General features: G+C 43.7%; 2 protein-coding genes across 7 annotated transcripts in view; both read right to left on the minus strand.

The window, feature by feature from the left end:
• The window catches only part of oca2 (oculocutaneous albinism II), a 33,275-nt gene extending 20,729 nt beyond the window's left edge, over positions 1–12,546 (minus strand). The window contains exons 1-10 of one of the 2 annotated variants that reach the window (XM_053861171.1): positions 12,099–12,546; positions 4,266–4,514; positions 2,732–2,827; positions 2,421–2,618; positions 2,210–2,267; positions 1,807–1,879; positions 1,544–1,701; positions 1,141–1,223; positions 610–763; positions 164–235 (exon numbers count right to left, since the gene is read on the minus strand). In XM_053861171.1, coding sequence (XP_053717146.1) covers positions 164–235; positions 610–763; positions 1,141–1,223; positions 1,544–1,701; positions 1,807–1,879; positions 2,210–2,267; positions 2,421–2,618; positions 2,732–2,827; positions 4,266–4,507 — 1,134 coding nt within the window. In that variant the 5' untranslated portion in view covers positions 4,508–4,514; positions 12,099–12,546. Of the gene's footprint in view, positions 1–163; positions 236–609; positions 764–1,140; positions 1,224–1,543; positions 1,702–1,806; positions 1,880–2,209; positions 2,268–2,420; positions 2,619–2,731; positions 2,828–4,265; positions 4,515–6,524; positions 6,646–12,098 lie in introns of those variants that run through there. The other variant, XM_053861163.1, reaches the window with a different exon arrangement.
• Positions 12,547–12,695: 149 nt separating this feature from the next.
• The window catches only part of herc2 (HECT and RLD domain containing E3 ubiquitin protein ligase 2), a 32,424-nt gene continuing 19,319 nt past the window's right edge, over positions 12,696–25,800 (minus strand). For 3 of the 5 annotated variants that reach the window (XM_053861125.1, XM_053861116.1, XM_053861150.1), the window contains 42 exons: positions 25,614–25,736; positions 25,428–25,536; positions 25,213–25,352; positions 24,914–25,104; positions 24,733–24,838; positions 24,561–24,652; positions 24,306–24,481; positions 24,114–24,225; positions 23,973–24,054; positions 23,660–23,894; positions 23,337–23,514; positions 23,158–23,239; positions 22,914–23,085; positions 22,700–22,844; positions 21,954–22,179; positions 21,607–21,778; positions 21,272–21,458; positions 20,851–21,012; positions 20,578–20,769; positions 20,349–20,502; positions 20,155–20,262; positions 19,956–20,087; positions 19,697–19,855; positions 19,501–19,619; positions 19,295–19,420; positions 18,920–19,075; positions 18,522–18,836; positions 18,204–18,418; positions 17,924–18,101; positions 17,681–17,842; positions 17,211–17,302; positions 16,995–17,134; positions 16,747–16,934; positions 16,472–16,669; positions 16,304–16,387; positions 15,957–16,098; positions 15,667–15,861; positions 15,347–15,459; positions 14,310–14,500; positions 14,127–14,232; positions 13,829–14,041; positions 12,696–13,533 (listed from right to left, as the gene is read on the minus strand). In XM_053861125.1, coding sequence (XP_053717100.1) covers positions 13,261–13,533; positions 13,829–14,041; positions 14,127–14,232; positions 14,310–14,500; positions 15,347–15,459; positions 15,667–15,861; positions 15,957–16,098; positions 16,304–16,387; positions 16,472–16,669; positions 16,747–16,934; positions 16,995–17,134; positions 17,211–17,302; positions 17,681–17,842; positions 17,924–18,101; positions 18,204–18,418; positions 18,522–18,836; positions 18,920–19,075; positions 19,295–19,420; positions 19,501–19,619; positions 19,697–19,855; positions 19,956–20,087; positions 20,155–20,262; positions 20,349–20,502; positions 20,578–20,769; positions 20,851–21,012; positions 21,272–21,458; positions 21,607–21,778; positions 21,954–22,179; positions 22,700–22,844; positions 22,914–23,085; positions 23,158–23,239; positions 23,337–23,514; positions 23,660–23,894; positions 23,973–24,054; positions 24,114–24,225; positions 24,306–24,481; positions 24,561–24,652; positions 24,733–24,838; positions 24,914–25,104; positions 25,213–25,352; positions 25,428–25,536; positions 25,614–25,736 — 6,641 coding nt within the window. In that variant the 3' untranslated portion in view covers positions 12,696–13,260. The remainder of the gene's footprint in view (positions 13,534–13,828; positions 14,042–14,126; positions 14,233–14,309; positions 14,501–15,346; positions 15,460–15,666; positions 15,862–15,956; positions 16,099–16,303; positions 16,388–16,471; positions 16,670–16,746; positions 16,935–16,994; positions 17,135–17,210; positions 17,303–17,680; positions 17,843–17,923; positions 18,102–18,203; positions 18,419–18,521; positions 18,837–18,919; positions 19,076–19,294; positions 19,421–19,500; positions 19,620–19,696; positions 19,856–19,955; positions 20,088–20,154; positions 20,263–20,348; positions 20,503–20,577; positions 20,770–20,850; positions 21,013–21,271; positions 21,459–21,606; positions 21,779–21,953; positions 22,180–22,699; positions 22,845–22,913; positions 23,086–23,157; positions 23,240–23,336; positions 23,515–23,659; positions 23,895–23,972; positions 24,055–24,113; positions 24,226–24,305; positions 24,482–24,560; positions 24,653–24,732; positions 24,839–24,913; positions 25,105–25,212; positions 25,353–25,427; positions 25,537–25,613; positions 25,737–25,800) is intronic. The other 2 variants (XM_053861141.1, XM_053861132.1) reach the window with 2 other exon arrangements.

The raw sequence follows: 25,800 nt of genomic DNA on the forward strand, positions 1-25,800 counted from the left end.
CAATGTGGAAGCAATGAACAGCTTTTTATTCTGAGCTGTTGCAATGACCTAAAACATTTGGATGAAAGTTGGATGCAGACACAAACTCAGACAAATAATATCTGAACTCAAATTGAACAGTAATAACACTAAGTAAATACATGGTCAAGAAAAACAGACTTACGTCACCAATGACTGCCAGAGCTGCTAACGCTGCTAAAGAACCCAACATGGCTGCCAGAGTTCGATGAACAATCTGAACAGAGAAAGATAATCCGAATATCATGAAAAAACATCTTAAAATATGGCTCAAATCTCTTCCATTCTGCTTCCTGACAATTGAAAAAAAACAATTTAAAAAAGGCAATTAGTCGTAAAATAGTAACACACAACTTCCCCACATTATTGTGGAAACACAAACATCAAATGTGAAGTATTGATTTTACATTTTACATCAACATCATGTAAGGACGGTAAGCGCCTGTGTTATGGTGTTGAGTGACGGCCATCATGTTGGTTCATAATGGAATATTTTGCACTACAGCAACTTTTTAAAATTAGTAAATGCAAAACTGTTTAACAGTTCCTTTATGTTATGTACTCTATGAGACATTCAGATGGGCTGTTTACCTCAAAGATGATCAGGATGTAGACCCCAGTGAGGATGATTCCAGCTATAGCCACCTGAGTCTCCACGTTGACATAAAGCGACTGGTGAGTCATGGATAATGGCACCACCTCATTATTCTGCAGGAAAGCCTGAATTGTGATGAGGATGGGGTCACTGAGGAAGGAAAAAAAAAACAGCAGGATGAGGAGAAGGTGCGAGGCAAAAGCACTCACAGCACCAACATGTGGGCTGACAACAGCAGGAAACAACTGTCTGGTTAAAAGGCGGCGTTTCATTTCTCAAACTGAAATCTCAAATACGTCGCACCAAGAAGTGGACCCAAGATATGTTAGACAAAAACACGATTAGATGAAAACATGATTTCTTATTCCATGCCAAAACCTCCATTGAGTTGTTTCCACTAATTTAAAGATTAGATAAATATTGGCAACAAAGGTCCATGAAACACACCACATTTCTTTACTTAAAATGTTCCCAGTCATCCACCATTCCTGCTGCTCACCCATCCTATTTCTTCAATTTGTCTTTACCTGCTCAGCATCTCAAAGGTCTTTGTCATCAGCATCTGGTCATTGCGTTCACCATGAAGTGGGATGGTCCAGTTATGAATCACCTGATCAGATCAAAAGCATTAATAGATAGTTACCCATTTTGAACAACACATAGGTGGAGTACACACAGGCGAGAGTTGTTGTTGTTGTTATCATGATCCAATATAGCCATGAATGTTCCAGTCAAACTTTAAACTTTTGACCAGAACTGTGATTTGCAATTGAAACATCACTGACTGCAGTGTGCACCAGCAGACAGCAGGTTGCAGTAGCACAACAGCACCTCCTACAACACCAACAAAACGCCTATTACATAACCTTGCCGCATTACAATCCTCCCCTCTGTGACAGAGCACTCGGGGGTTGGTGAGAATGTTTTCACCTGTTGCGCTCTCCTCCTCCGCTGACCCGCAGGCTCAGTCTGCTCCACCTGGATCAGGATGTACTCCTGGTTGGTCGGGTCCACCATACCTCCGGTGAAAGGCCCACCCACTTGCAGCTTCAACAAAGCATTGTCCCGAAAGTCTGTCAAGTTCATTGCTGTGTCAAGTCCGTCAAGAAAAAAAAAGAGCTTTGGAGTGACTTGACAGAGGTGTTTCTAGTTATACATCCGATGATCAAGTGATAACATTTAACTGAGGATACAGAAAGTGTCTGTTGGAGACACGGCCAGCATCCTCCAGGGGTTGTTCCGGTCGGGATACATGCTGAAGAACAACTGAAGCACAGACGAAATCATCATTTCATTTTGCCTAACCAAGAACATTTTAATATTGAACCCCTCCAGCTGATAGTTTCTGCACTTCTGTGCAAAGGAGGTTGAGCATTGAAAGGAGAAATTATGTGAAACTTAAGTGAACTCAACAATCCTCACACTGACAACCACAATCAGGAAGAATGTGAAGAATTCTTTAAGCAGGGATGGACTTCTATGTGATGTCAAGAGACCCCCACAAAGCTGGTCAGTTGTGTAGTAGAAAGTCTGATCTAGTTAGAAGCAGCTTTTATTAGGAAAGGGGGACAGATGACACTGAGTGTGAGAGCTTACACTGCAGAGAACCACAATGGTGAAGATGATGACCACTCTGGACACCTTGATGCATCCTCTGGAATGAAAGAGACATCATTTATTACAAATCCAGGCGTACAGTGAAGGTCAGTAAGACCAGAGTTAAACAGTCCTCGCATGCCACATCAGAAGTATGCAATAAGATGAACGCTGAAAAGGGTTGAAGCCCATGACCTGTTCGCTGACTCACCGGATGCCGCTTCTGAGTCTGAAGCTGCGGTTCAGGTAGTCCAGTGGTTCACTCTTTTCTGAGGAGCTGGAGCGGGACAGGGATAGAGTGTTGACCTCACTGCCCAATCGGTACCTTCTCTCAAAGTCCAGAGAGTGGTTTTCCCAGGGCTCCTCCCCTCCAATGAAGCTGGGGTCATGTAGGGTCATGTAGGTTATGCTGCCAGGAGAATCACACGTCACTATTATGGCCACGGTTGGGAAGCTGTGAAAACCAAATCAGCTCCACTCCAAACCCAGGGTACCTCCGTGTCCAGGGTGGCGCAGACTCACCTGTCATCCTGAGGGAATCTCAACAAAGGAGAACGCTCCGTGATGTTGGCTGAGTTGGCCCTCCCCGTCAGAATATTCAGCATGCTGAAACTGTGCCTAAATGAAAGAAAATGAAATTGAACTTAGAAACCAGCTTTTAAAAATAACCGTTTTGTGTTGTCAGCAGAAATCCCCAGCTGATGGACCCTTGCTTGACCCAACTAAGTGTTCAGATGGTGGTGAGGGCGACACCAGTTGGCTCCTCCTCTTGGTGCTTTTGCAGTGGTGCCACAGATGTGTCGGTGGTCAAACCACCGATCTGATCAAATCTCATGATCAAACACACTGTTACATAAGAGAATGCCAAAGGAGTGAGCCAAAGTAAAGCTGTGGAGGGCCCAGGAAAATGTAATCCCTTAATCTGAAGAGATTTACTCCTTATACCTGTTAGTGATCTGAAACATCTCAGACCACGTTGGTATGACAAATGTGATTGTTCGAAAAACAGAAAATGGAATGCAGTTAGCATCAATGGACTGAAACCTCCATCAGGCCTATGTTAATGTCAGAATCAAGTCCACTCATGGTGCCTTATCGCACTCGCGGTTTGTCAGAGTCTCCTACTCAGAAACCTGGGCTGCAGGTTGTTGTCCTCTCTTGGCCGCCTGCCAATCTGCCTGTTCCTCCTGGAATTAAGATACACTTCAGAGACTCGTGGTGGATTGAGGAGGAACAATGAGAGCAGTTGAGGTATCTAATAGAAAGACTTGTTTGGTGCAGTGACTCTAACCAAATGAGCTGCCTGGTGTAAAGGACCAGAAAGCGTCCACAACAATGTTTTGGTAGGCTAAAACTCTTATGGTGATGTTTGGGACAGACCCTGCTGCTCAACTGCATGAGGGCTCAATACCTGCGGTGAAATGGTGTGTGTTAGTGGCGAACCTCTCTCACGTGCTGGGAAAGTGGGTGATGTCAGCTTAAGACCCTGTGACTGCACATTCCTACACATGTATGTGGATGCAGTGAGCTTCACCCCGTGGTAATGTGTGTGGGTGTATGTGTGAGTGAGTCCCAGCTGATCACAGAACCGTGCATGATACCCAGGATCAGCTGTAGTAAACTCACGTGCAAATCTCTTTTAATCCCAATAACATCATCATGGGCTTGAGATTAGCATTCCCTGACACACTCACACACTTGCTAGTGAGTTGTAGAAACGTGAGAATGGTAGCTGCATTTCATGCAGCACAATATGGGACGCCGAGCTGGCTCTCCATTGGGCACAACAAAGGGAAACTCATGGCGACCCATGTGAGGTGACGTCATATGATCGATCATAATTTATGCTTTTATACAACAATATAAAAAGTACTCTCAGACATTGTAGCACTACGGTGTATTCAGGATCAGGCACTTCATTTACACGTCACATGTTGGACGAGTCCATACGGGTGGAGATCCTCCTCACTGAATGTAAACAGTGAGCACATTTCCATGAATATGGTGAGTTTATCGAGGGAAACTGAATGAAAACCAATGGTATTGCAGCACTTACTCATCTTCCTGCCGGATAGGGACAAAGCCGTCGGCGTGGATGACACACTGGTTCGAGGGCAGCACGGCAGACTGCAGCTGCTTCTGAGTCTCCCTCCTCTCTGAGATACCTTGCAGCAGCCGCAGCTCTCCAAAATTTGCCGGGACAGCCTCCGGTGACCTCAGACCGTTCCGAGTCTGGTGGCCTTGAGCTGTAGCCTGGGCCATTTCCATTTCCAGGTTGCTCTTGTTCTCCAAATACATGGCGGCGCTGAAAGAAAGCTCACATGTTTAATGTCACACACAGAGACAAAAGTGTGCCTCAAAATAACCACACACGGACAAGAAGGGCACGGCAAGTCCACCCAAACTGTCTAAAATGAAATTTAGCAATAGTCTACAGCCATTCAAGTGAGACATTAGAATGGAAGCTTCATTCAGACACTTATTACTGATGCACAGAGTTGTAGTCACGACCATGACCAGAGCACGCAGAGCCCAAGACTAGACCAAGACCTATGAGGAGGTGAGACCAAGTCAAGACCAGGACCAAGACAAAGGAGAGGCGAGACTATGTCCAAGACCGAGGCTAAACTGAATACAGATTATTCTATCTGCCTGTCTATCATAGGTCCAAATAGATTTACAGAGCACCAACAAAAGCCTACCACTTGTAAGTGAGCTCATGTCCAACCAACCCTGAAAGTCTTTATAATATTTTCTAAATATGTGTCTGAGTTATTCCATTTTCAAATAGACGGATCATTTGCAAACAGAATACCTCTATTGTGCGCAGAATAACAAATATATAACCTCCACGAATGGCAGAGGAAATTATTTATGACATTAGTGTTGCATTTAGAGCTAGCATGACGCTCACAGCCAGTGCTCTTTCCCCCTCATTCCTGGCATAAATGCAACAGGTTTCCAAAAATAAAAGGATTAATTTATCACATTATTAAATGTGACGAAAAAAATTAGAGGAAAAATGTACATGTTGACTGTGTTGTTCACAATCACTTTGATAGTTTGTTGCCAATGAAAGAGCAACTGATGATTTATATCAAACAAGCTCAGCAGCTGCCACTGAACACTGAAAGACTGAAAGAAAAACATAATCCCATATTTGTGGTTCCAGTGAGTGAAAAAGGTATGATGGAAGAAAGGTCTTGGAAGAACTTGTGTTACATATCAACCTCATTATTTGGTGGTCCAGTCATAATGATATCCTCGGCCAACTGTGGCCCGCAGGCCCTGACTTTAAGACGCCTACCCTACGGAACCACCATGAACCACTGAGTAACACACACCTCACTTCACTGCTCACACGGTCTGTTGTAAAATTCCCAACATGTTTACAGCAGCTTATTTATTTGTATACACAATAGTTTCAGTGTGTGAACTGGTCTGAAACTCTCCACTCGGATAAAACCTAATCCTGAAATCACCAGAAGTTAATGGCAAACAATTGGAACAATTCTCCATCATATTCTTATTCTCTGCTGAGACCACAGAGTTCAAGGAAGGCAGATAACAGACACCTCAGGATTGAGGACTGTCAGCTCCCAACTCTGAACCTGAAGACTGGTGCAGCGATGGCTCTGGAGATTAAGGAAGAGCTCATAACTGCTCTCAGCAGGTCCGTGGATCAGGTGAGCTACTACCAACACGTGATTCACATCCACACACATACAGTAGTTGGCGCATATTCACTGGGATTATGGCTCACATGAAACAGTAGAGGAACTCAAATCTGAGCTCTACAGTCGAACCAGCCGCAGGAAGTGAAGCGGCACGACTGGATCGGTGTTCTGAAGAGAGCTTTCTAAGGAGTATGTAGCATCAAAATCAACCACACAAACTTCAGATGCAGTGAAATAAAGACTGGTTTGTTTAGTGATACCAACCATGTCTTATTCTAATGATAAGGCCTTGTCAGAGCAAAGAAAGCTGCTTTTTTCCAGGGTGCCTGCCTAAAGGCTGAAAATGCCAAGACAAACTCAAAGACACTGGCGGAGGGTGATTCCACCACCACTGTTAAAGCTGGAACTGAAGGATTTTACATGCCAGGTGTCTGGAAAGAAACTTTTATCATCTGGGTCAGATGAAAGGGATTTAACCTGTGGCTCTGTGCGCCAGCGTTGGACGGAAATGCATGAAGCTGTTAGAAAGTGTAATGATTCCAAAATGTCTGGAAGCTTCAGAATTTACTTATTCTGGATGAAAATCCACAGTTGCAAAGAGAGTAACAAAAGATATTAGAACTAAAAACAAAACTTACCTGGACCACTTTCAACAGGAAAATGATTTCGATCGTAATTCCAAGAGACTTTTTTTAAATTAAAAAAAAATGTTTCCGGGCAGAGAGGCTGAGGTGTTTCTTCTCCTTCCTTGGGCTCCCCAGCAAAGGAGGGAGGTCTTCCTCAACAGTGTGGAGGAGCAAAGCGCTGGAGGAGGAGTGGAGGGGGTGTGGCACCATCCGCTCTCCAGTCACAAACTCACTAAGTTTCCCATTCAGTTTCAAAAACCAGGACCCACCCGGCGTGATCACATGCGCTCGCCCTCACACAGATTTGTAGACTTCCGTCAACTCCAAAACAACAACAACAACAGCAAATGCAAAGGTGACTGACATGGGATTTGGAGAAGAATCACATGTTATCATAGCGTTGCTAAATTCTCCTAATCCACACAAATTTGAGGTGACAACAGGTCAGAAAGGCCAGAGGTTGAGAGGCTTCCAAGAAAATCTAACCATGAAAGGCAGCCTATGGTTTTTAGTTAATTTGCACGGTTTAACAACTTGTTTTATCTGCGCGACTGGTGGACGTGAGAGAGACACCGCTCTTCCACCAACTTGGTCATGACACCTTGTTGTGATATAAAATACTTCTGCAAACGCAAGTTCTATGTGTTAATGTGTCCTTTTGGACAGGTGACCGGGTTAAGCCAGATTTAGTAATGACAAGGTCAGGAGGTCAACCAAGCCTAATGTTTCCAATTGAGCAGCTTTTAGGTGACAGTCAGTTGAGGCTATTTTTCCTTCATCCAATAATGCGTCCCAGCATTGTTGTCACTTTTGCATCTTTACTAATGGAAATCTCTGTTAAAAACAATTTTCAAGTTTACTCCAATTTTCATTTGAGATGTATTATGACAAGAAGTCATCCTTGAGCTTATCTGTGGACAATGGATTCATAAATACCAAAATATTCTTGTGTTTTAGGAACATTTATGCAGTGTATTCACGGATCATTTTCCTCCTTGTTCTTTTTTTTAAAATCAAACTAACTTGGTCTCTTTTGGCTGATTTTCCTTTTTCTCCGTGGCTGCCTCCAGCAACCTTCACACACTGACTTGCTACTCCACTTCTTCTGAGAAGTAACAATCCAGTATTGGGTAGAAATGGTACATTTGGTTTGGTTGAATTATTTGGAGCTAATGGGTAGTAGATCACAGTGATTCAGGTTTATAAAAAGACAAAACTAGTCCTACATCAGTTAATAAACCCTTTGATCTCACCCAACGCCATTGGTTTGCATCAACACAAGGTTAGAAATACTGTTCATAAAAGGTGGCTGGTAGGATTTCATACAGGCGCTACATTTCCCACGGAGAAACGCATATTTCACAAGATGCAAATTCACTCCCAGCTTGTTGATGAGGCTGCTGTTGTGCAATGAACAATGCTGTTGTCCAGTTTGTCCCAATATATTAACTCATTTTCCTTCGCTTATTCTTTTTTACTCATTTATTTTTGAGAATTTTATTTGATTCTTTTCATAGCATTTGAAGTCATGTCATATAACTAACAGTCAAAAAGCATGTGCAGTAGCACTGATAGTAAAGAGCCAGACGGACAGGCAGGTAGAGGCTTTTTTTCCCCAGAAATGTGGGAATAAGGTCAAGAAATGCCAGAACCAGGGTTCATCTGAGCCAGAGCAACGAATCCTGAATCACCTGTCATTCAAGAGGAAAATCCCTCGTAATAACTTAAGTCATTAGAAACTCCCGCCTCTAAGTCGGCTACATTTCACTTGAATAAAAAGCTAATATAGCTGATATTTATTTCTCTTTTGTCAGCAGAATTATGAAAACTAGCACTTGAGCACCAGAAGAAGTGGTCATGAGCTTCTACATCACATTCAACGTTCTCGTGCTAGTGGACAAAGTACCGCATGATAGCCCCCAATCCTGTTCTGTCCTATTGTGGAGTGAGAGCTTTGGAGGCTTCTCATCACACTCGTGCGTCAAATAATGCCAGCAGACGGAGACAGTCTACATCTTCCCTTCTTCTTTCTCAGAAAATAGTACAACAATGTTTCCCTTTGAGCACAGCAAGTCACCTGGTCCAGTCAATGTCCAGGGGGCATTTCCGTAATGGGTCTTGTGGGGCGGAAGTGACATGAACAGAGGGATCACATGCACAAAGGGATGAGTCTCTGAGAGTCAAGGATCAATGCTCTTCATCGCAGCCTTTGGTTTTTCCAAGGATACTTTATATCCAAGTATAGTTTATCTTGCAGTTCTTTTGTCGCTCAAACCCAGAAAAATAGACACCATCAACCATGTAGCACAAACTGGTTGGACAGAGCTACCACCCATTAACAACAGTGACAAAAAGCTGTGAGGAGATATTAAGTTTGACCGCAGATATCTGACGCCACATCACAGCTTGGTTCAACCTAAAGTGGTGGAGGAAATGGAGGTGTAGAAGACCCTCGAAATACCTTCTTCCCACGACCCAGCAACAATTACATGGGTCAATGTCAGTGACCTGGCTCTGTGTCAGCGGAAGATCAAGCAGCAGGAGTGGGTGTGGAGCCGTGGACACACGCATCAGTCCTACTTAGCGCTTTTAAAGAAAGGCATAGAGAGAAATGAATTATGTAGGAGACCAATGGAAATTCACTTGTTGTGGTCGTGCCACCAAAAGATAGCAGAAATAAATCCAGTAGGTGAAGGAGTGAGAACATGAGAGCAAGAGTATGAAGTAAGAAAGGTTGTGTCAGCCATTAACAAAATAAGATCCACCATGGAAATGTACGGTAGATGTATCGGTGTTCAGCACGAGGTCACCACATATACTTCCAAGACACAGGAGCACACTACGCATGGCCTGCCGGAGATGTGTTGAGCGCATCACATGCATTGTTTTACTGAAGTAGACCTTCTGGGGTCAACACTGTAGTTCACTGCCTGTTCCAATGAACAACACATACCAAAAACACGCCAAAGACAATAGGACAATTGTCCCCACAGACCCATACCACCCACTCCTTTGTGGGACCAAGAAAGAAAAAAGATTCAGTATTGCAGTTTATTACAGTATTAGTACTCATAAAAATCAGTAACTTTAAGTGTTGAAGATTTAACAAAGAGGCCAAACCACCACCTACTGTTGAAGACAGTTTAGCCAAACATCCAGAAACCACATTGGTCGCGTAGATGGACATCAACAGAAAATAAGCCATTAGAAACAGATGTTTCAGTATGAACTACAAAACCATCAGTTACATGTTGTTCATGGAGTAGGTTTATAAAACGGATCAGAGGACTGGAGCGAAACCCTCGAGCAAGCTTTTTGTGATTTGGACGGTCAAACCGCAGTGTAGAAGACTAAACAGATGCAGACTTAAAAAACGTATTCATGCGTTCATATTCTACCATTGTAATTCGCTGATTCAGAGCTCAGCAACCAGGCTTCTGTTTCTAACAGACAATCACCTCAATGTTAGCTTCTCTCCACGTCCGCTTTAGAATCCAGTCTAATATTTGATCAATTATTTCTTAAGGCAGTCTGGGGCCCTGAATACTGACACCCAATAAGGCAGCCAGGACCAGCCACAAACTCTGCCAACCTGTATATTTCTGGACTTGGATCTGTTTAGAAGAGTGGCTGCCTGCCACTCATCTATCCCTCCACCACATTTAGACATGAAGGTACAGACTTCATCAGGGAGCAGGTCACCACAAGCTCAAACCTCCAGGTACAAGAGCGGTTTCCTTCCATCTGCCGTCCACTTTATCACCGCTAACATGCAGTGCAGTGTTCATGAAGTGCACAATGACACGGACTTACAAAAGTGTTGAACAAACATAGTGACCATTTAATTGGGCGCAACATGACAGCACATGTCTTGTCCTGACCTCTGAGGGGGTCAGAGCACCAGCATGCCCTTTATCTCCCACTCATGCAGTCACATGTTGCAGCTTCAGCCTCACTGTCTGCTGCTCAGTCGTGTGAGCTCAGAGCCCACATGACCCAAACACTGCTCATATTCTGTCATACGGCACAAGACTCAGCAAGTGTTCCAAGCGCAGCCCAATACGTGACTAGTGGGGTATATTGGAAGCACTCATTGGCATATCATACAGATGGTATACAATAATATATAATAATATTTCATGCTTTATGTTGTGCTAGAACTGGAGATCAACTAAAAATATGAAGCTAGTGTTGATGAGGGAGAGATATCATTGAACAAAGAAGTGTCAGAATGAGAAATCTAATGCATCTCTATGTACTCTATGTATTTTTCTTTAGTCCATTTTCCCTCCCAGGGAGTGAGCAGTGAAACCTCATTCACAGTTTCATTAACTACTGTATGTCAGCAGGGCTGAAGATACGAGAGCCATTCCTCTCGACAAAGAGTGGGAGTAGACAGATCACATGTAGATAGAGAATTATTAAATCACCATTTTTCCTTGGATTGAAACTACATGGATGTGTGGCGGATAAAGGCTGGGTAATTCAAGCAATGGACACCGCCCGGCTTTATGTAACCGAGGTTCACATGAAGGAGTCTGCTCAGCCCTCCGCCGCCTGCCTCCAGCTGGGACTGTAGTGAGAAGCACCTGACTTCCACCAGCGTAATGTACTTTGTGATTATTACTGGGAAAGGGAGAGCTAAGTCTACAAGGAATGATAATGATTTAAGCCAAATCAAGCTTTCATACAGAGGGGTTTTTTTTTTTCGCTCTCCCCACCCCGGGTCTTTGAACTACTCACTTTTTTTCTGAATTTCAGCCCCACAACACACGTGCGGACGCACACACATGGCCGCGTCGGAAACAGGGATGACGACGCTTCCCCTGCAGGTCCCGGGTGTGTCGGTGACTTCATGACACACCACAGTAATTCTTTCTTTAAATACACACCTGGAGGCGGGTGGTGAAGTCTATGGGAAACACTCAATCCAACCAGTACGGAGAACAAAAAAGAACTTTCCATTTAAGCTGGAAAGCTCATGCACAGTCAGTGCATGATTAAAAAAAGCTCCAGTCAAACCTGTGACCTGGAGAATTTTAGCACACTGGCAAGGAAAGGGCAGCTTTTTAACCCTTTGTAGTCTCAATACCGACAGACCTTAATCCAGAGTGAAAGGTAACAAGTTGTTTAAATATTTGAAGAATGCTCCAGCATTCTCACTTGAGGATTCAACTCAGTATTTCACTTTTAATATTCTAGGAGTGGGGCTCTATTGAAAAAAAAATAGTCATATTGTTTGGCGTTTTTACAATGAATTCATATTAATTAATCAGTTTCATATGATGATCATATTTAAGGTGCTTATCTGTACAGAGAAACTCTGTGGTGAACTATAGTGAAGAGTGAACACCTTCCTGCATTTAGTGCACACAACATTCTCTTTCCTAGATTTCACATTACAAGTCCATCAGTACAATCATGTTTACCTTATTTACCTCTAATGTGATGCACCTGCAGCTGTTGCACTAAAAAAGTGAATGATGCTTTATGAGGGTCTCATGTTTCAATCACAATTCATCCTGAGATACTTTCTCTCTGCGCACCAGACTGTTCTCCCCCACAGAGTCAGACAGCGTCACATACCTGTTGCTGTAGGAAGGTTGTATCTTCAAGATGACAACAGCACCTTTTCAGATTGCCAACTTTGCATTGCCTGCTGGCAGATGTGCCTTCACCCAGATGGGTCAGTACAGATCACTGAGGAAGCTAATGTAAATCAACCATGAAGAACAAACTAGAAGGTCCATATACAGACTTGGGATGTTACTTACATTGCCCCTTTGAATGTCTTGTGATATGGTGAAAAGTGGCAACCTAAAGCATCAATGAAAATGATTCACCATGAAGATGCGGTACATCCTGAAAAGGTTCACCTAGAAATGCAAAGCTGGGAAACAGCTAAAGGACACAATACAAATGAAATTTCATGGTGGAGCATCGTCGATTGTTCTGTTCCAAGAAAATGATGCTAGGTCTTCTTAATTCATGCATTTTACATTATCATCTCAATCAATTACGGCAAATTATTTCCAGTTTAGTAGTAGAGGAAACCAATGAGATTGCACCATGGAGATTATTTGGCCAACATAAGGCAATAAAATCCCATTGTTTCAGAGCACCAATCCCCATCCATGTCTGGAAAGTTCAGAGTTTCACATCACGCGACAAGGGTTCACTGTGTCGCCACAAGTATCAACATTTATTATGCAGGAAGGAGACCTTCTGTGAATACATGGCACAATCATTTATGTACATTCTCTAAGGTGACAGACAGTAGAGGGGGGAGGTCCTGAATTCCTTGAGAATCCTGTAGGCTCGGACACGTGAGCTGAACAGTACTCTTTAAGATGTTTGTTTTTCATATAAAGAAACACAGTTGTCACAAAATAAAAAGTCGATAATACGGTTCCGTCGAATTTCTATTTACAAACTATTGATTGACACGTGTACCACAGTGCAAGGGTGGAGCATTAGTAACTCTAACTAAATGTATATATAATTTACATATTCCTCAGAGCACAGTCACATGTGCAGGGAAGTCTCCAGCACCTTCAAATAAACTAAATAAATGCAAACTTGTGATTATTTTTCCTTCAGCTTATTACACTTAAAGTTCCTTTAACATATTCACACAGCTGTTTTTGTTGTTGCCATAGCTTGTTTGTGTGACTGTATATTTGTGACATTTGAACAGTCTCTGTGGCAGCACCTAACATTTCCTGCAGTTCGTCTCAAAGGTCAAGCTTTAGTGTCCGGTCAGGTAGTCCTGGGTGGAGTCTGAGGCAAACGAGTCAGCGTCTTCATTATCGGAGTCCTCGCTGCTGTCGTCTGCAGCCGGCTCACCAGTCAGTGCAATACGAGCGTAGTCGTCAGTGTCAATAGACTTGCAGAAGTGAATGGCGTACTTGAGCTTCTCCTCCAGAACCTGCTTACAGGAGTACCTGGGCAACTTCAGCAGGAAGAAACACGTGTAGGACTCTGGCAGGAAGTGGTCAGGGGGATTGTACTTGTCCAGCACCTGCAGACGGGCAGAGACAAGTTAGCTTAGCATCAATAATAGATCAAAGGAAAGTAATGAATGTTTAACCAAGGTAACAAGAAAATAGTTACAAGTCAGTGTTTGTACATGACACGTCACAAAACCGGGAGTGAGTGATGATTGATCTGTCTCTTACACCAATCTACCAAAATTCAGAATCTAGTTTTTATCTAAAAAGGATATACTTTTTTCCAAAACATATAAGCAGTAAAAAAATGGCTCCTTCAAACCAAATTTCAAGACTAAATTTCTGAATAATTCTGAAATGTCTTACCTGCACAACAAAATCTCTGCCCCTAAAGTCAGCAATGGTTCGTGGCAGACGGGTTCGCCCCCAGACGAACCTCAGGAACAGCGACCTCTCAGTGTTGGAGAAGGACTCCATCACTTCCCAGAACCATTGAATGAGAGGTGCTGCAGGTTCCACACCCTTATAGGTGGCAACTGACTTGAGCAAGTGCAGCGGGATGTCTGGGCTCCCACACACCTGCGGCGAAGATGTTGAGAGATGAACACAACAGCAGTCCTTAGCCTAACAAACACAGTCCACAGAAAAGTGTCCTCTCTCTCACCATTGTCTCCAGTTCATAACCAGTAAAAAGGGACAGCAATGGAACTGGAACAACTCGAGCCATTCCCTCACGGACTGCAGATACTTGCTCATCGAACTCGTGGAGCCTGGGGAGGAAGAATATCGTAAACAAACATGCGGAAGCGGAATATTCCGTTTGGCTCATTCATCATGCTGCCCCCACCTGTAATTAATAGCCAGGCGGACATATTCAGCACGGTTCTCCAGGGTGATGTGGGAATACTTGGAGCTCAGCTGGATGTCCTGCCCGCTGGCGTTGGGCACAGTAAATGGAAGTGTCATGGCCTCAAACTCCTCAGACGTGGCCTCGTTGTCCCGGATGTACATGAGACCAGGAATAAAATCTTTATCAACCTGCCAAAAGCAAAGACTAATGGTCACATGATGTATTAACACAGGGTTCATCAATATAAACAAGCGTGTCCTTGTGCATATGCATCCTGAAGTTTTCATCAACCCGAGTCTTATATGGAAATCATTCTCTACCTAACCTTCTTAATATCTCAGAGGCAAAACTGCAGAACAGCAGCAGCTTTGTGTGGACAATGCTCAATTTTCTGTGCTTGTACATCTTCTCACAGACAGTTGAGGAGCTCATGATCGCAGCGTGAGGCTCCACTCGTGCCAAACACAAGCTCAAGTGTTTCCCAAAGATCAGGTACACAGACCTCGGATTTGGCACAGTAACACTCCCGTTCCATACCACGATTGAGTGCCTCTGAAGGGCTTTAGTTTTAATCTCAGTAAGAATGTAAATGTACAGACAGAGATTTAACGTAGCTCATGAGCGAGAGCATCATTACATAACGAACATTTATGTAATAAAAGGAGAAAATTACACATATAAAAATACTATAGTTACTGACAAAAGTTGTTCACATCACTCTTGGAAAAAGCACATTTAACAGCATGTTGTCTGCGGATATATGGTAGTTTTTCTTGAGATGAACAAGATCCTCTCTAAGAAGATGGTTCCTCCATTGTCGGTCAGGATTGACTAGTTTTCCTTCTATGGTGAGCAGTAGACATGAAATTAACATGTATTTCAATGCATTTTATTCTACCCATATGGCATGTAATTGCGTGAGTAAAACACTAGATTAAGGACAGTCAGGTAAAGGAAAGCCTGAATGAATTACTGAAGCTGTGCATATCTCTGAAAACTCGAGAGGCAGACAGGTGAAAGGTCATCAAGCCTACCTCACTGAGGTCAGCAATGGTCAGGTTCATGCCTGCCAGTTGTTTCCAGACGGGCTCTGCCAAATTCAGACTGAGTGGACTTCCAGTACGGATTGCAATACCAAGGAGGACTCCTGCAAACACATTAATCGTGTTGCACAAAAAAAGTAGTCACAATTCTCCTGTTCCACAAATCCTTAACCATAATACAGTTCATGAGTCAAGCAGCAGAAAGAAAGCAGTGATTACAAGACTTTACTTTTTAGTTTTCATAACAGCGTATGTTAGATTTACATTTATCTGGGATTAACACCGCAGTGGGTAGATTAAAGGGATTGTACCTAGAAAGCGGAACATGCTCATGTGAAGAGGGGACTTGGCAGCTGGGTTGAGCAGGAAACAGTCTCGGTTGGCGCCAGACTCGTCTCTGCCGTTGGGGGTAACAATGAGCAGCGGGGTCAGGGTGTTCTGCAGCTCCTCACACATTTCAGCAATGGACTCACTGTAGCCCCCACCACAGTCATCCACAGACTCGCCTGAGAGACGACAACATAAATCCAGGCTTTGTTCAAAAAGGAACCCTCACTGTTTTGTCATGAGGTGGAGAAGAGTTCCCCTAGAAGGCACCCACCAACAAATTTGACTTTCCAAACTCGATGAGGAAGCAGAAGACTGTCTGGACTGAATGAACTCATTTTGGCACACATCTGTCCAAACACTGACTTGGTACCATCAGGACCTGCAAGGCCTCCTTTGCTCCGAGAACGCTTCACCTAAGTGTGACGGAAAGAAGGGCAGAGTTATGCCGATGTTGCCTTCTTGTAGGCTAACAACAAGAACATACGATGAAGCTCACACACTCCCATAGTGACAAGTTAATCTCAGGCATCTGACTGGACTGAAGTCTCACACAGAGAGAAGGACAACTTTGCTTAGAGTCAACTGACTAACAAGGATCCTGCTGGTATTCAACAGTACCTGTATCCTGTTCAGCTCAACCACTGGGCCATGCTGCCTGTCCCTCACCATGGTGGCTTGCACAACCTTCCTGAATGCAGCTTCCTGTTGATAAGAAACATTCCGATTTAGAGCCCATGCAACACACAAAAGCCAAAACATTATTAGAGAGATTTCAGATGGCTGCACCTTTCCCTGCGAGATGAGGATTCCCCTGAGTGTGTCGAAACCTAATGAGGGACCCTGGCCTGTCTGGCCCAGCCGACCTTCCAGATCAAACATAGGTATGCACGGGCAAAAAAGCTCAGAGATGTGGTGCAGCAGAAGCAGTCTATTTCTCAGTGCCATGATCGGAATTTCCTGGAGGTGATTGTACTCCATGGGTACCTTAAAAAATGTAACAGTCAGAGAGAGATGTTGGACAAATGCAGTAGTGCCACCTACTGGAGATCCAAAAAATGTACCTGTGCAGGAAGTTTTCCGGCATTTGTGGGTTTGCTAGTGGACCAAGCGAGTGTGTGAGCAGATCCGCAAGCAACTCGATTGATCTTCTTCCCTTGAAGAGCAGCTACCAACCGAGGTCTCTGTATGGCATTCGTGGTCCCATCTCCCAACTGACCCTCATCGTTGTCACCCCATGTGTACACTTCACCTGTATCAAACACAAGAGCTAAGTTTGTTTTGCAACTAATAACCAAATGATCCTTCATACCATCTTCTGTGCAGCAGACACAGTGTAAGGACCCAGTGGCGATGGCAATGACCTTCTTTCCCTGCAGACCCTGGACCTGCCTGGGTCTTCGAACATGGTCATCAGAGCCGTGGCCAAGGCGATGATAGTCACCTTTACCCCTTGTACGGATACAGAAAAAAACAGACGTTAACACAGAAATATAGATTATAACAGAGAAGAAATTACCGAACATACCATGTGTAAACAGCCCCAGACTTAGTGAGGGCCACAGAAAACTGAGAACCACACTCCACTTTGACAACACCAAGACCAGTGAGTGAGTCAATCTGAAGAACAGAAAAAAATATTTAATTCAATAAAAACACCCCTGAAGAAGCAATCAGAATGAGTGAAGGCCACACTGTGATATCAAGTGACAACAACAACAGCTCACAATAAAGTAAACAAATGCTACTACAAGAGAAATGTGCTCTGAAATAAAACCAGACACTTAATAGTCACGTTTCGAGGTTACAGTCTAGATTTTATCAAAAATGTGTCATGATCTAATAGCTACTGTTGGAACTGGGAAAATGAGCTAGGCAAAGATTAAATAATGATCTTTAATAATGTTAAAATGTATCCAACCACCCAGAATACGCGTTTGCTGAACTATGTTCAGATAGGTGCCACTAAGAACAAATCTGTTCAGCAACTAATCTTACCTTCATTGGCACCTTGCAACCATCACTTCCTCCCCTTCCCAATTTGCCGTAGTCTCCATCTCCCCAGGACCACACCATATCATCATCTGTGAGACACAGCGTTTGGGCATCACCACTGCCACAGGCTACATCGATGACTCTGTGACCCTGGAGAGCATCCACCTGAATAAAGAAAAAGTGTTACCCAGAATTCAGGCAGCATCAGAACACACTCGTCTGAGGGGATTTTAGATTTGAAATTACCAGTTTTGGTTTCAGCTGATCCTCACTATCGCCATGGCCCAGTCGACCATACCGTCCCTTACCCCAGGTGAAGAGCTCTCCACTGGCAGTGATGCAAGCACTGTGAGCACCACCTGCTGCAATATCCACCACTTCAACACCCCTAAGGGACTCGATTACACGAGGACGATCACAGGGGCTGAAAGAGTAAAAACTGCTCAATCTTTTTGGCCTCTTAAAGTTCATTTCTGTATTATATGCGAACACAATCATAAACAACCATGTCGAGTGCAGTGCCCACCTTCTGTTCCCATGGCCAAGTTTCCCATCCTCAGCTTCTCCCCATGAATAAACCTCGCCCTCAGAGGACAGAGCCAGGCAGTGCTTTCCACCAGAGTTCACCGCCACTTTCCTGATAAAGACGTGTTGGATGGACTCCAACAAAGTCGGGGTTGAGACAGACTCTGTCCCACCAATACCCAATCTGCCTCCAGCTCCATATCCGGTTGCATATAACTAACAGCAAATCAAGTCCCATTAGATTCTGTTAAGCTGGTTAACTGGGAAATGAGATGGCTAATAATAATAAAAAAAAGTATTAACCAAACACAGGACTTACCTTCCCATCAGCAGTCACAGCAAAAAGTGTCTGCTCTCCTCCAATTAGCTGCACTGGCCGTAATGTAGCGAGGGCTTCAGTTGGGGTTGGTCCTTTGACCTTTGCACCCTCAATACCCCCAAGCTGGCCTCTGTGATTGTGGCCCCAGCCATAGATGGTCCCACTGCCCCCTGCAGAGAGTGTCCAGTCATCTGGCCGTCGGTTCATCCACTGTACCAGCTGCTCATCGTGTTCTCGCTTGAACAGATCATGACTCTCATGAAGATTGCTCATGGTCTCGTGATCTGCCATGAGCTCACGGATTTTCTTTGTCACCTTGATGATTACAAGAAGCAGATGGAAGGTCACTTCATTTGTAGTGCGAGCAGGGTGAATGCAAACAAACCAAGATGCCGCACCTCATCCAAAAAGAGTCTCGGTAGTGACGTCCTTTTGTCAAGAGCAACGGCCACCCGAGACGCAGTACAGTAGCGACGGAACCAAGCCCACTTGTGTGTTTCAGCGCAACATGGCAGGGTATCAAGTTCAAGATCACAGGCTAAAGCAACTAAAACCTGAAAGAAAGCATTAAGCAGAATTTAAGTCAAGTACGATCAAGGTCACAGAAATAACTGGTCCACTTGATTTGACATACTAGAATAAATCACGGACATATATGACTAGAACAACATGGTATATACGACCAAATGTAAAATTGGACAAGTGCATCATGATTATAAAAATCTAAGTAAAATGGCACCAGAAAGAGTGAAGAAAGAGTGATGGACGCATACCTTGAAAAATGGACTATGAAGCAGTTGTTTTCCTCCTCTGACCACAGGGTCTTCATATTCATATTGCCTTTGCAGAGCCTCAGGAAGCCCCTTCACTAGAGCTGCCAGTGCGCTTCCTGTGAAACTCTGCAACAGGAGGCAAGTTTTGATCAATTATAGTACAGATGGAGATTGTGGGGGAAAAAAAAGCTTCTTCTTGCACTTACCATTGAACGAGACTCGCCCTCACTGTCTCCCAGCAGTCGGTTGATATTGATGGACTGACCGAATTCAGTGGTCAGAAGCTTCCGTAGTCTCTGCAGGGCCCACATTCTGTGCCCTGCAGCTTTTCAAAAGAAATATTAACGTGAATGATCAACTAGTACACATTATGTTAGGTTTAGAGCAGGAAAGTGATTGTACCTAATGCACTCAACTGGGCACAAGCAGCAAGAGACGCTGCTAGACGGGGAACGATACTTCGATTGGAGGCGAAGCTCAGTCTGAAGTCCAGAAGACATGTAACAAGGTCCATTGATGGACAGGAAAGTATGCAACGGTCAGACAACAAGTCTTTGGGACCTGTGAGATGATAAGCAAGTCATAAGGTCACTATTGGCTTGTCATCATTCATTCGGGTAAAGTTATAGTCTTGTATTGCAACGAGAATGTAACCATTCACCAGCAGCAGGCATGATTGGGTAGACAGTGAAGCGCCAGCCCCAACCATTAACTGATCCATCGCTTGTGAACTTCCACTTGAGCTCATCTCCTGGGATTCTTAATTCGCTGGACCAATCTGACCATTCACGCCCTGAAAAGAAAATATTAAGTTCAGTTTCCTGGCTTTACCAAATACATAAATGCACACCTTCCATTACCTGATCTGACAGAGACAATTCTATTTGCGCCATCCATGACTGTAAGTGGGTCATGACGTCTCTCAGTAGAACACTGCCGGTCAAATTCTATTCTGAGACCTTCCGCACCTACAAGACAAAGGACGTTTATGAAAAATAACTGGTGGCTTTACTCAACCATACTTCAGAGCAGACATTTTTTTTTGTCTGATTACCTGGGATCTTGACTGTGCCACTCGTGGACGTGTCGTCTGTGTATGGGTGGCTACTTTCCACAACAACAGGTTGGGAGGATAGACGTCCACTCTGGGAGTCGGTGGCGACGTCCTCCAGTTCAGTAACACACAACTCCAGCAGCATGTCGGCAACCTGTCAAAAACAAAGGAAAAGAGATTAATAAACATTTTTTACACTTGAAAATAAATCAGAAGACCATCTTCTTGCCTGGGGATAGGCAGTTCCCATTCCAGACAGCACAGCCGACAACACCTCTTTCCCCTTCTCACCAGCCCGACAAGACACAGCCAGTTTGAGCAAGTCCACCATTACTCTGGTATCATCCGGTACCAGCAGGCTAGTGAACTCATCTAGATACTGAGGCTCGGGACCCACAACTTTACTTTGGTTCTCAGAGTCCTGCACACAGGTAAAATAAGGAGTCACGTCTGTTTGGGCAGGATGACAGACACAAATCCACACGTTCAGTCGATGACTTACCTCTTTTGTTTTGGTCATAGTCTCAGCTATAATGCTTGCTGCTCCTGGGTCATCCGTGACTGGAATGAAAGGACGGGCAGAAGCACAAGAGGAAGAAGGAGTCACTGCAGACGAAGGGGTGACTGCTTCCTCAGATGGCGGGATCTGCACACACACAGTAAACTGACAAGGGACCGAACAGTAATACAACTTACTTTAAGATGATTGGAGAAACTTTCTGAATTATGATTTTTTTTTTTAAAAAAGCAAATATAGTTTTCTGATGACTACAGCAGCACACCTGGTCATTAAAGTGATAAATATCCAGCACATGGCCCACTGTTGCACTATAAATCAGCCTATAATACCAGTGGGGCTGCACTTTGGTGACAGAATTAATACAATCCTTACGTTTTAAAGTCAGTCTTTATTCTAATCCTACCTCTCCCTTCTTGTCTTGCCAGGGATTAGGGCTGACACGTTCCTCTGTCTCTGGTAGCACAGGAGGGGGCTCCTCCTCACTGACGGTGGATGATGAGGAAGACTCTGATGGGGGCACTGGAGAGCTAGAAGGGCACTCCGCTGGAAGAATCATGCTGGCAGGCATCAGAGCACCAACAACAGCATCCCTTCCACAAAGAAAAAACAGATTTGTGCAATAATGACTGTGAGAATGCTTGAGTTATTGACTTAGATATTAAAGACAATATATATGAACACATCACAATTCAAGTGTGGCCATGAGCAATGGTTCATAAAATCAGCTGTAATACATACCTGGCATAAATGATTTGAAGGGCTGACAAGACATGAGACAAGGCTTGTTGTTTGGCCAGGTTACCATCAAGACTGAGGAGAATCTTAGCCAGTGAGGGTCGATTAGGCTTTGCATTGTTCTGTCCATTGATCTTGTTGCTAACCGTGGATGAATCACTGTCGGATTGGACACCTTAAAAATATGATTTACACATCAGAAGATCAACTTTAAAAATCGATATCCTCTATCCTTTTTTTTATCCTAGCCTTTTTTCCTTGGGGAAAAAGGCATGACCATTTGGTCTTCAGAACTGAATCAGACCAGGATTTAGTGGTCTGACTCAAATCCAAAATACAGAGCATCTCACCCAAATAAGACGCTCCCAATGAGTCTCTTGCTGTTTGGAATAGGACTGGCTCATGAACTGAAGGTGTAGTGACATCCACAGTGGTCCAGGCTACACTGTGCGAGGATCCACAGGCCACTCTGGTGATCTTCTGCCCCTCAAGGCCTTGCACCAGGGTAGGTTTTCTGTTGACTGTGGTGGTGCCGTTGCCTTGTTGCCCATGATCATTGTCACCCCATGCATATACCTGTAAGAAATTGGACATTGCAGAAGCAAAGTTTGTGGAAGGATATCTTAGGGCCCTATAAAATCAGTTTTTTAATTTTTTTCCCAAATTCTGTTATTTAATCTTTTTATTTTGGGGAATTCTGTTTTGCTTTTTTTTTATTTCTGGGAATCCTGCTTTTGTAACTCTTACTACTTACCTCAGTGACAACAAAACTGAAATGCCAACTAAAATGTATACAAATGAAATAGAAATCAAGTTCAATTTAATGAAGTGAGAATACAACATTTTTTCCTCAAAACTGTATAATGCAGTAGTTACTCTTTATGAGCTAGTCATACTTCAAGTCTCAGTTCATCTGACACATTCCGCGATCCATCTATTACCTACATCACAGGGAAGTCAGAAAAGAAAAGAGTAACTAAATGTAACAGAATTTTGTTAATCTTAAATCATGTTAATGAAAAAAGTCAAAAGAACTTAAGTATCAACAGTTATGTCCTCTTGTTTCATTCCTTGGTAGGAAAACATCAGTACACACCTGTCCAGTTTCTGTAACAGCCAAACAGTGCAGCGCTCCAACAGCCACATGAACAATCTTCTTTCCTCGGAGTCCTTCAACCATCTGAGGTTTACGTACATGAACATCGGTGCCATGACCAAGGCGGAAATAGTCACCTTTGCCCCTGTATGAAAGTACAAACAATTACTGATAGAACTGCTTTAGACATTGTGATCAAAATTCTTTATATTACCAGGTCCACACCACTCCAGATTTTGTAAGTGCTAATGAGAACTGAGCACCACACTCAATTTGGCAGACCCCCTGCCCATTGAGCCTCTCGATGTTCTGGGGGATATTGCATCCTTCACTACCTCCCCTACCAAGCTTCCCAAAGTCACCATCACCCCAAGAGAACACCAGCCCTGGAAAGAACAAAGGAAAACAGTTAATTTAGAATCTTTATAAATTATAAGAAACACTGAAATATTACTTACCTTCATCAGTTAATGCTAAAGTTTGAGCATCCCTGCTTCCACAAGCCACCTGGATCACACGGTGTCCCAGAAGAACCTTCACCTGTGAAATGAAGGCCATGCAAAGATGAGTGGTAGAAATCAAAAGAAGATTTCAATAAGCGTTTTTTTGGTCAGAATGAGCAGAGTTTTAAACATACCAGCTTGGGCCTCAGCTGAGTCGTGTTGTCACCATGCCCTAAGCGGCCATATTCCCCCAAGCCCCAACTGTAGAGCTCTCCGCTGGATGTAATGGCTGCACTGTGTGAACTGCCACAAGCGATGTCACGGATGCGCTTCGTCTTGAGAGCTTCAATTAATCGGGGCTTGTCGCAGTTCCTTTGAGTTGACATACAGAATGTTTTAAAAAGCCATAAAACTTCAATTGAAACACAAACAATGGTACACATTTAACCTCAATAACAAAACCAACAGTGATAATTGCTTCATCCCACTACCACCAGTGACACATACAATAACTTACATTCTACTGAAGTGTCCAAGTTTTCCATCATCTCCTTCTCCCCAGGAGAAAACTTTTCCATCAACGGTCAAGGCCATGGCATGTCGCCCACCGGAATGCACCGCAACTTTTTTGACAACATAGTTACTGAGGGCTGTGATCTGACGTGGTATTGGAATGGTCCCACTGGACAAACCCAGGCCCAGTCTGCCATTGGTGGCTTCGCCACATGCATAGATCTTCCCTTCAACAGTAACTGCAACAGCAAAGTTACAAGGATGTTGCTAAGAATATACATCCTGGAACTAAAAGCACAAATGCCTCGCTCACTCACCCGCAAAAAGGCTTTTTGAGCCTCCAGCCACTTGTATGACATTGAGTGCTGAGAGTGTTTCAGAGAAGGATGGCACCTTGATCTACAAAGTGAGACAGTCACCAAACAACCCCTCAGTCATACAATCATTTTTAATAGTACCTTGGAACCTTTGAGTCCGCCCAGTTGGTCTTTGTCATTCAGCCCCCACACAAATACTTTTGTCCTGATGGTAGCAGCTGACTCTAATCCTGAGGATTTCTTTCTAGCGAGACTGAGAGGGAAACAATATTTGCAACCAGCAAGTGATGCTTTGATCACAAACACAAGAATATTGCGATGGCAATGCATTACCTCCCAGTGGTTGTTTTGTCATCGTCTTCTTCCTCGTTGTCAGAAGCCAGAAAAGGGACAGTGGCCAAGTCTTCATCCTCCGCTCTAACACGTCCGACAATGTTGAGCCCATGAATTTTGCAATCTATACCAGAACTACGGCATTGCTTGATTGCAATCTCAATGTATCTGTGATACTGCAGATAAACAGCATGTGACGTTATTAACAGCTTCAGGGATGTGAAGTTGAATAGCATGACCAAAGATTTTTCTTACCTCTGTGCTGTCACTAAGTAGAAGAACAGTGGTGTCTGTCGGGTTGATGTTAATTGTTTTCAACTCAATTAAGTTATTCAACGAGTTACCACCTGTAAATATAAAGATCAAGTATATTAAACACTGCATCATTTCAAACTACATAAAAAATGTTTCAATACAAGCTCTTCACCTGATACCACCACAAGTGAGGGCATGTAGCTGCTGTCTGCTGGGTCAACAACCATTTTTAGTCGGTGCACTAGAACATCAGGAAAGAGCTCCAAGCGAATCCAATGCTGAAAAAGAAAACAAGATCTCCATGTCAAACATTCCATATGGACAGCACATAAAAGTGTACTGTAATCACAAACCTTTCCCTGAGAACCAGACGACTGCCAGCACTGATCACTGCAGTCAATCAGGCGAGATGCCTGGTTGACCGAAGATGACACGTTTAGACTTTTGACTGCACGGGACCAATCATCAATTAGCATTCCACGCTGGTTGTTGTGGTGCTTCTTGAGTTGTTTCCCAGATCGGCCACAGAAAGCTGGTGACTGGCCTTGTTTGTGAAAAATGGAGTAGAGTAGTTTTAAAAACATGGGAAAAGACAGCTAACACATGCTTCAGCTGAAGTATATTCTCAAACGTTTGTATAAGCACGACTCACCAGGCTCATTGATTCTACCAAATGGATGTCGAGTGTTGTGCTTGCGAGTCTTAAAGCAGTTTTCGCAGAAGTCAAAGTCATCGCAGTTCCTACATTTGAACCTTGCCCCGTTTATAGGGAACATCTGGCATCCATCACATCTGCAAAGTAAAGTTGAGTGAACACATGGCCAGGTGTTCACATGCCTTACTGCTAGGGTAGACGAACGTCCTTACCTGACCCCAGGGTGAACACTGGGAACCAGCTCCATCTCAGACAACAAGCCTGTCCAGTGAGATTGCTGAGGGAAGTCAACAATCACATCTTTTCCATTTGCACTGAAGGCTGAAACAATACAAGGATTCCTGTTGAAAAACGTATCTGGTATCCTGATACCTGCTTTAAGACCAAAAAAAACATACCTTTTACAACACCAACACTACGGTGTGTGACCGAGCCCCATTTGTATTTTGGTGTTGTGACTGTTGGTTTAACTCTTACTTTGTCACCAATCTTGATATGTGAAAGTGAGCCCTGAGGCTTCCCTATAATAAAAAACAAAGACACAGGTCATACAGGAAAATAAAACATTGATCTTCCTTCCCCATA

The sequence above is a fragment of the Synchiropus splendidus genome, chromosome 1, assembly GCF_027744825.2.
Source record: "Synchiropus splendidus isolate RoL2022-P1 chromosome 1, RoL_Sspl_1.0, whole genome shotgun sequence".
Taxonomy (NCBI): Eukaryota; Metazoa; Chordata; class Actinopteri; order Syngnathiformes; family Callionymidae; genus Synchiropus; species Synchiropus splendidus.